General features: G+C 39.7%; 1 protein-coding gene across 2 annotated transcripts in view; it reads right to left on the bottom strand.

Annotated features, from left to right (window-relative positions):
* Positions 1 to 251: 251 nt before the first annotated feature.
* PIK3C3 (phosphatidylinositol 3-kinase catalytic subunit type 3) overlaps positions 252 to 9,835 on the bottom strand; it is a 311,657-nt gene continuing 302,073 nt past the window's right edge. For both annotated transcript variants that reach the window (XM_073618729.1, XM_073618740.1), the window contains one exon: positions 252 to 819. In XM_073618729.1, coding sequence (XP_073474830.1) covers positions 805 to 819 — 15 coding nt within the window. In that variant the 3' untranslated portion in view covers positions 252 to 804. The remainder of the gene's footprint in view (positions 820 to 9,835) is intronic.

Below are 9,835 nucleotides of genomic sequence, written 5' to 3'. Positions count from 1 at the left end.
TGGTCCATTTCCCTAATGTTTAGAAAATTGTTCGATTGCTCAACAAAGTTCCGACATGACGGATCTTTCTTTTGGTAGAAAAACTTTGCATTTTCGAGAATTGAAAGGTGCCCACTAACGTTTCTAAAGTCGAACGATTGGGCTTATCGATAGTTTTTTTCGAATGATTTTCTATCCATGTATGGCCAGCTTTACAGTTAGTGATCACATGAAATGACAGTAGGTTGGATTAATGTACAGCCAAAGAATACTTTAATCTGTGTTTTTTTCTTTTTTTTTTAATTGACAAGTCTTCATATAACACCAAGGTGGGTGAGAAAATATATATATTATATATTCTACATCACAAACTGATCTTCAACCTAGTGGCATCAATTACAGAATGAACTGGCAGCATGTAACCTGAGACCAGAGCATTCCCCTCTTCTTACACGCTATTAGTCGGCTTCTGTGTCTGTCAATTGGCTGCAATGTCCATCAGTCATGACTCCCCTTCCTGTAAATACACGCTTATCACCACTGGTAGAAAATAGGCCCAGTGACTGGCTGGTGTAGGTCTACATAGGGACACCGTTGAGAAAAACAAACAACTGAAGTTGCATTATTAAACCTTAGCAAGTCACTGTAAGCTTTATCCACATTGGGCGCCTCTAAAGTAAAGCTCGTCACGTGACCGCCGTCCAATCCATTTTTATGCTCTATCGCCGTTTCTTCATCTGCTGGGATGCGTTCTTTTCATGGATATACTGTTCATTTTTCTTCCTTGTTTCTCCTCATTTCCCATGGTAAGGAGACCGGCTCCATCTATCTTCTCCAGTACTGTGAAGAGACGGGGAATGATAAGCCATTACATACATAAATACGCTTCAAACGACTTCAATTCTCATGGTAAAAACTTTAAATAAGCCTTTGGGGGAATTTCATTTATTGACCTTTTTAAGGGAGGCGGCTGTGAATCTCATTTAAGGTGTGATTTATCCACTGGCTGAAAATTGTATTTTATAATCTACTGCTGGTTATAGTTTATCATAACAACACATAAGGATTAATTACGAAATGTCACAGCATTTTTATAGCTTTTAGTATTATTACACAACATTCATTATTTTACTAATTTATAGAGCGCCGGTGCCGCCGCTGAGCCATCCCGTCTCTGCTCCGGAGAAGATTACATTGTAATGACAATACACAAATCTGCTTCGGTCAGTTGGGTGGAAGCTGATTAAAGCAACGCTATATGGTCAAATGTTCATCCATTCCTGACCATTACACTTCTATACAGTGCCTTGAAAAAGTATTCATACCCCTTGAAATTTTCCACATTTTGTCATGTTACAACAACCAAAAACGTAAACGTATTTTTGGGGAATTTTTGACCAACACAGTGGCACATACAGTAATTGTGAAGTGGAAGGGAAATGATAAATGGTTTTCCAAATTTTTTACAAGTGACATATGTGGGGGGAAATTCATTTTTAGCCCCCTTTACTCTGATACCCCTAACTAAAATCTAGTGGAACCAATTGCCTTCAGAAGTCACCTAATTAGTAAATAGAGTCCACCTGTGTGTAATTTAATCTCAGTATAAATACAGCTGTTCTGTGAAGCCCTCAGAGGTTTGTTGGAGAACCTTAGTGAACAAACAGCATCATGAAGGCCAAGGAATACACCAGACAGGTCAGGGATAAAGTTGTGGAGAAGTTTAAAGCAGGGGTAGGTTATAAAAAAATATCCCAAGCTTTGAACTTTTCTGTTTTTTTTTTTTTCCGCGTTCCTCTGGATCCACTGTGGGTATAGGATTGGGTATATGGGATTGTATGATATTTTTTATTCTATTTATTTATTATGGTTGAACTAGATGGACTTATGTCTTTTTTTTTCAACCTATGTAACTATGAACATCTCACAGAGCACAGTTCAATATCCATCCAAAAATGGAAAAAGCATGGCACAACTGCAAACCTACCAAGACATGGCCATTATTGAAAGAAAGCCATAAGAATTTCTGTTTGTAGTTTGCGAGAAGCAATATGAGGGACACAGCAAATATGTGGAAGAAGGTGCTCTGATCAGATGAGACCAAAATTGAACTTTTTGGCCTAAAAGCAACATCACCCTGAACACACCATCCCCAACCTTCAAACATGGTGGTGGGAGCATCATGTTGTGGGGAAGCTTTTCTTCAGCAGGGACAGGGAAACTGGTCAGAGTTGATGGGAAGATGGATGGAGCCAAATACAGGACAATCTTAGAAGAAAACCTGTTAAGAGTCTGCAAAAGACTTGAGACTGGGGCAGAGGTTCACCTTCCAGCAGGACAACGACCCTAAACATACAGCCAGAGCTACAATGGAATGGTTTAGATCAAAGCATATTCATGTGTTAGAATGGCCCAGTCAAAGTTGAGACCTTAATCCAATTAAGAATTTGTGGCAAGACTTGAAAATTGCTGTTCACAGAAGCTCTCCATCCAATCTGACAGAGCTTGAGATATTTTGCAAAGAAAAATGAGCAAAAATTGAATTCTCTAGATGTGTAAAGCTGGTAGAGATATCCCCAAAAAGACTTGCAGCTGTAATTTCAGCGAAAGGAGGTTCTACAAAGTATTGACTCAGGGGGGCTGAATACAAATGCACGCCACACTTTTCAGTTATTTGTAAAAAATTTTTAAAACCATTTATCATTTTCCTTCTACTTCACAATAATGTGCCATCCTTTAACCCCTTCCAGGCAGAATTAGGACTCCTATCTTTATTACGAACTGGTGTGACAGTTGGCTGCGAGTAATCTTTAAGACCCTGAGAAGGGCCTTTTGCTGAACTGTGAAAAGTGAGACCTTTGTACTTTCCAGAATAAATGGGAAACTAACACATCTGCGAAATATAGACACTGACTCCAAGCCCTGTGTAAAGGTCATCACTTACGGAAGCCTTCACTGTATTTACATAGACATGCAGGTGCAGATATCAGATTAATACCAACGTCATGGAAAATTCCAAATAAAGTCTAAAGTCTTCTCAATGTTCTTTTTTTCATAAACATTTAAAGATATTACCCTGGTATATAATTGTATTAGTATAGGTTTCAAGATAACTTGTTGCCAGAAATTATTTGTACTTATGTACAGTGGGAAAATAATTATTTGATCCCCTGCAGATTTTGTAAGTTTTCCCACTTGCAAAGTAATGAAGGGTCTATCATATTTATCATAGGTGTATTTTAAATGATAGAGACAGAATAATCAACCAAAAATCCAGAAAAAACACAATACAAAAGGTTATTAAATTGAGTTGCCGTTCAGGTGAGTAGAAAAAGTATTTGATCCCAAAGCAAAACATGGCTTAGTACTTGGTGGAGAATCCCTTGTTGGCAATCACAGAGGTCAGACGTTTCTTGTAGTTGGTGACCAGGTTTGCACACATCTCAGGAGGGATTTTGGTCCATTCTTCTTTACAGATCTTCTCTAAATCCTTAAGGTTTCTTGGCTGTCGCTTAGCAACTCAAGTTTCAGCTCCCTCCATACATTTTCTATAGGATTAAGGTCTGGAGACTGGCTAGGCCACTCCATGACCTTAATGTGCTTGTTCATGAACCACTCCTTTGTTGCCTTGGCGGTATGTTTCGGGTCATTGTCATGCTGAAAGAATCATCCATGACCCATCTTGAGTGTTCTGGCTGAGGGAAGAAGGTTCTAATCCAAGATTTTACAATACATGGACCTGCCATTTGCCCCTCAATGCGGCAAAGTCAGTCTGTACCTTTAGCAAAGAAACAGCCTCAAATCATCATGTTTCCATCTCCATGCTTGACTGTAGGGATGTTGTTCTTAGGGTCATAGTCAGCATTTTTCTTCCTCCAAACACGGCAAGTCCTCCTCCTCAAGAAGGCACATGTACAGTCATGCCAATGAACATTTAAATGATTCAGAGAAGGATTGTGAGGAAGTGCTGTGGTCAGATGAGACCAAAATTGAGCTCTTTGTAATTAACTCGACTTGCCGTGTTTGGAGGAAGAAAAATGCTGACTATGACCCGAAGAACACCATCCCTACAGTCAAGCACGGAGGTGGAAACATTATGCTTTGGGGCTGTTTCTCTGCTAATGGTACAGGCCGACTTTGCCGCATTAAGGGGCCAATGGACGGGGCCAAATATTGTAAAATTTTGGATGAGAACCTTCTTCAATCAGCCAGAACACTGAAGGTGGATCAAGGATGTGCCTTTCAGCATGACAATGACCCAAAACATACCATCAAGGCAACAAAGGAGTGGCTCAAGAAGAAGCACATTTTGGGAAAATTTATGGAGGAAGCTGAAACTTCGAGTTGCCAAGAGACAGCCAAGAAACCTTAAGGATTTGGAGAAGATCTGTAAAGAAGGATGAACCAAAATCCCTCCTGAGATGTGTGCAAACCTGGTCATCAACTACAAGAAATGTCTTACCTCTGTGCTTGCCAACAAGGGTTTCTCGATCAAATACTTCATCAAATATAAGTCGTATTTTGCTAGGGGATCAAATAGTTATTTTACTCACTGAACTGCAACTTAATTTATAGCATTTGTTTTATTTGTTTCTATTTTTTCTGGATTTTTGGTTGATATTCTGCCTCTACCACTTAAAATACACCAGTGATAAAAAATTATAGACCCTTCATTTCCTTGTAAGTGAGCAAACCCACAAAATCTGGAGGGGGGGTGTTCAAATAATTATTTTCCCCACTGTATGTAAAGGAGCAGACATATTTGTTCCTGCTTTGCAGTGCTACATGGTGACTGTGCTTCCTACAATGTTAGTCTATGAGTTATGCCTCGCACTGAAAACAATGGTCACCATGAGTGGCCATTCACACAAATGAGATGCATGGAGGAATCTCAACTGTACAAAAAAAATTGTAACCATCCAACCTATAGATAATCTTTGCAGCAAGGTTCACATGGAAGGGCAATGTACATTGCAAACAAAAGATTTCCCAGCACACTTACCAGCCAGCCTGCAAAACAACCAAATTGACCCCAAACGGTTTACATTAAAAACAGAGGATTTTGTTTGCACACATTTGCAAATATATGCGTAAGTCGCAGTGCCCATGCCTAGGGACCTCTGTATATACTGCAGTCCTAACTCTAAAATTTCCAGAGTCTCCTTAGTAGGAGCACATATAACAATGGATAGGTTAAGGGTAGGTGTACCTGGAGGGAGCCCACCCCTCCTTAAAGGCACAGGGATCCACATGATAGCCAGCAAAAGCCCAATGCCAGACATTGTTATATATGATCCTACTATGGAGACTCTGGAAATGTAGAGTTAGGACCAGAGCATATACAGAGGTCCCTTGCCATGGGCACTGTGGCTTACGCCTAGATTTGCAAACAAAACCCTCTGTTTTTACTGTTAGACGGGACCAATTTTGTTGGTTTGCAGACTGACTGGTAAGTGTGCTGGGAAATCCATTGTTTGCGATGAGGGTGGAGGATTACCCCCCACCCCACCAGTACATGGCTGACTTGCTCCAGCCACTCATTGAATTTTTTTTTCTCCAACATGTCCCTTTGACAGCCCCAGATATGTACGTCAAATTGTAAACTTCAAGGTTTGCTGATTGAAATATCATAGAAGGGTGATTTTTATATCACATCCCTGAGGGGTAAAGCTTAAAGGGAATATTTGCAGTTTACTATAGGAGAAGCTGTATTCTCCTATTCCCCTGCGACACACGCAGGAAAAAATAAATTTGTTTGGATAACTTGTTAGCTTAACATTCAGATAAGGTCAAATTGAGTTGGTGAGAACACAAAATAGCACCCTTTTTACAGGGTTAGGATCGCTAGAATTCTGAATGACATTCTCGTTACTTATGTGAGCATTTGACATTTATGCAGTGAACGCAGACGTCATTGATGGGAATTCAGGATAAATCTGTGAAGGGTTGTTAAAAAACAAAACAAAAACAAAAACAAAAAAAAACACTTATTTAAACCACTTGAGCTCTGGAAGATTTTCCCCCCTTCATGACTAGGTCGTTTTTTGGTATTCAGCACTGCGTTACTTTAACCACTTCAGCCCCGGAAGGATTAGTCCCCTTAATGACCAGACCATTTTTTGCGATTCGGCACTGTGCCCCTTTAACTGACAATTGCACGGTCGTGCGACGTTATACCCAGACAAAATTGCTGTCCTTTTTTTCCCCCACAAATAGAGCTTTTTTTTGGGTGGTATTTGATCACCTCTGCGGTTTTTATTTTTTGAGCTATAAAACAAAAACAAAAAAAGCGACAATTTTGAAAAAAAAAAGCAATTTTTTTTTTACTTTTTGCTATAATAAATATCCCCCCAAAAAATATAAAAAAAACGAATTTCTTCCTAAGTTTAGGTCGATATGTATTCTTCTACATATTTTTGGTAAAAAAATTTGGTTTGCACAAAAGTTATAGCGTCTACAATATAGGGGATATATTTATTGCATTTTTATTATTATTTTTTACTAGTAATGGCGGCGATCTGGGATTTTTATTGGGACTGTGACATTGCGGCAGACACATCGGACACTTTTGACACATTTTTGGGACCAGTGACATTTATACAGCGATCAGAGCTAAAAAAATAGCCACTGATTACTGTATAAATGTCACTGGCAGGGAAGGGGTTAACACTAGGGGGCGATCAAGGGGTTAAATGTGTGTCATAGGGAGTGATTCTAACTGTGGGGGGATGGGACTGACTGAAGGAGGAGACATATCGCTGTTCATACTTAGTATGAACAACAGATGTGTCTCCTCACCCCTGACATCTGTCTGTTTACATTGACAGATCTCTGTTCTGTGTCTCTCAGGAGCGATCGCGGGTGCCTGGCAAACATCGTGGCCACCGGGTACAGGCATTGGCTCAGTTGTTGTGCCTCCAGCGGGGCATGCGCCCCCTAGAGGTCTTAAAGCGGCCAACGTATACCTACGGCGATTTGCCCAGGTGAGCCAACCTGCCGCAGTATAACTTCGGCGGCTGGTCGCCTAGTGGTTAACTGATAATTGCAGTTCATGCAACGCTGTACCCAAATGAAATTTATATATTTTTTTTCACATAAATAGAATTTTCTTTTGGTGGTATTTGATCACCACTGGGTTGGTTTTTTTTAGCGATATAAATGAAAAAAGCCAGAAAAAAAAAAAAACAAATAATATTTTTTTATTTTCTGCCATAAAACCAAAAAAAAAAAAAAAAAAAAAAATCAAATGTCTATAAATTTGGACCGAAAATGTATTCTGCTACTTTTTTTGATAAAAAAAACAAAACAGTAAGTGTACAGTATATTATTGTTAAGAATAAACAAATGCAGCGCTATGTAATATATATAATTGCCGTGGGCAATGTGCAAGTGAACGTTGGAGCAACTTGAATTAAATTTTTGATGTTTACTTCAATATTTTTTATATTTCTTTTACTGGGCCATTGCTTACTTATATTATATTTTTTTTTTTCACTGTGGACTTGCTGAAAATAAGTAAGTGTATATTATTGGTTTGTGTGAAAGTTATCACACCTACAAAACTATGGTAAATATATTAGAATTGTTATTTTTTTTTTATTTCTTTAATGCTACTAATGGTGGCGATCAGAAACTTATAATGGGACTGCGATACTGTGGCGGTCAATCTGGCACTAACTGCCACTAGGGAAATTAATACAGTAATCCGTGACAGTACTATACACTGCCACTGTACTAATGACACTGGAAGGGAAGGGGTTAACATCTAGGGCGAACAAAGGGTTAAAAGTGTGCCTGTGTGTAATTTGTGTAAAATGTGCTGTTTTTACTACTAGATCTCTACATTTCTCACTCATCCATGTCTTTATGGACCTTGCTTTGTATGCAGTCATGTTGGAACAGGAAGGGGCCATCCCCAAACTGTTTCCACAAAGTTGGGAGTATGAAATTGTCCAAAATGTCTTGGTATGCTGACACCTTAAGAGTTCTCTTCACTGGAACTAAGGGGCCAAACCCAACCCCTGAAAAACAACCCCACACGATAATCCCCCCTCCACCAAATGATTTGGACCAGTGCACAAAGCAAGGTCCATAAAGACATGGAGGAGCAAGTTTGGGGTGGTGGAACTTGATTGGCCTTCACAGTGAGTCCCATCCTTAATTCGATAGAACACCTTTGGGATGAATTAGAATGGAGACTGCGAGCCAGACCTTCCCGTCCAACATCAGTGCCTGACCTCACAAATGTACTTCTGGAAGAATGGTCAAACATTCCCATAGACACACTCCTAAACCTTGTGGACAGCCTTCCCAGGAGAGTTGAAGCCGTTATAGCTGCAAAGGGTGGGCCAACTCAATATTGAACCCTACAGACTAGGATGCCACAAAATTTCATGTGCGTGTAAAGGCAGGCGTCCCAATACTTTTGACAATATAGTGTATACAGTGGGAGTATATATATATATATATATATATATATATATATATATACACACACACACACACACACACACACACACACACACACCTACACAGTGTCTTGAAAAAGTATTAATGCCTCTTGAAATTTTCCACATTTTGTCATGTTACAACTAAAAACAGAAATGTATTTTATTGGGATTTTATGTGATAGACGAAAACAGTGGCACATAATTGTCAAGTTGAAGGAAAATGATCAATGGTTTTCAATTTTTTTTTACAAATAAATATGTGAAAAGTGTGGGGTACATTTGTATTCAGCCACCCGGAGTCAATACTTTGTAGAACCTCCTTTCACTGCAATTACAGCTGCAAGTCTTTTTGGGGATGTCTCTACCAGCTTTGCACATCTAGAGAGTGACATTTTTGCCCATTCTGCTTTGTAAAAAATCTCAGGCTCTGTCAGATTGGATGGAGAGCGTCTGTGAACAGCAATTACCAAGTATTGCCACAGATTCTCAATTGGATTTAGGTCTGGACTTTGACTGAACCATTCTAACACATGAATATGCTTTGATCTAAACCATTCCATTGTAGCTCTGGCTGTATGTTTAGGGTCGTTGTCCTGCAGACTCTAACAGGTTTCCTTCTAAGATTGCTCTGTATTTGGCTCCATCCATCTTCCCATCAACTCTGACCAGCTTCCCTGTCCCTGCTGAAGAAAAGCATCCCCACAACATGATGCTGCCAACAGCATGTTTCATGGTGGGGATGGTGTGTTCAGGGTGATGTACAGCGTTAGTTGGCCTAAAAGCTGCTTTTAGGCCAAAAAGTTCAATGTTGGTCTCATCTGACCAGAGCACCTTCTTCCACATGTTTGCTGTGTCCCCCACATGGCTTCTAGTAAACTGCAAATGGGACTTCTTATGGCTTTCTTTTCAACAATGACTTTCTTCTTGCCACTCTTCCATAAAGGTCAGATTTGTGGAGTGCACGACTAATAGTTGTCCTGTGGACAGATTCTCCCACCTGAGCTGTGGATCTCTGCAGCTCCTCCAGAGTTACCATGGGCCTCTTGGCTGCTTCTCTGATGAATGTTCTCCTTGCCCGGCCTGTCAGTTTAGGTGGACGGCCATGTCTTGGTTTGCAGTTGTGCCATACTCTTTCCATTTTCTGATTGTGGATTGAGCAGTGCTCAATGAGATATTCAATGCTTGGGATATTTTTTTTTATAACCTAACCCTGCTTTAAACTTCTCTACAACTTTATCCTTGACCTGTCTGATGTGTTCCTTGGCCATCATGATGCGGTTTGTTCACCAAGGTTTTCTAACAAACCTCTGAAGACTTCACAGAACAGCTGCATTTATACTGAGATTAAATGACACTAAAGGTTTGTTTTTTTTTTTTTTTTTTTTAAACAACAAACATACAGTATA

Source organism: Aquarana catesbeiana, linkage group LG01, assembly GCF_042186555.1.
Source record: "Aquarana catesbeiana isolate 2022-GZ linkage group LG01, ASM4218655v1, whole genome shotgun sequence".
Classification (NCBI taxonomy): Eukaryota; Metazoa; Chordata; class Amphibia; order Anura; family Ranidae; genus Aquarana; species Aquarana catesbeiana.
This window is presented reverse-complemented; position numbering and strand designations above follow the sequence as displayed.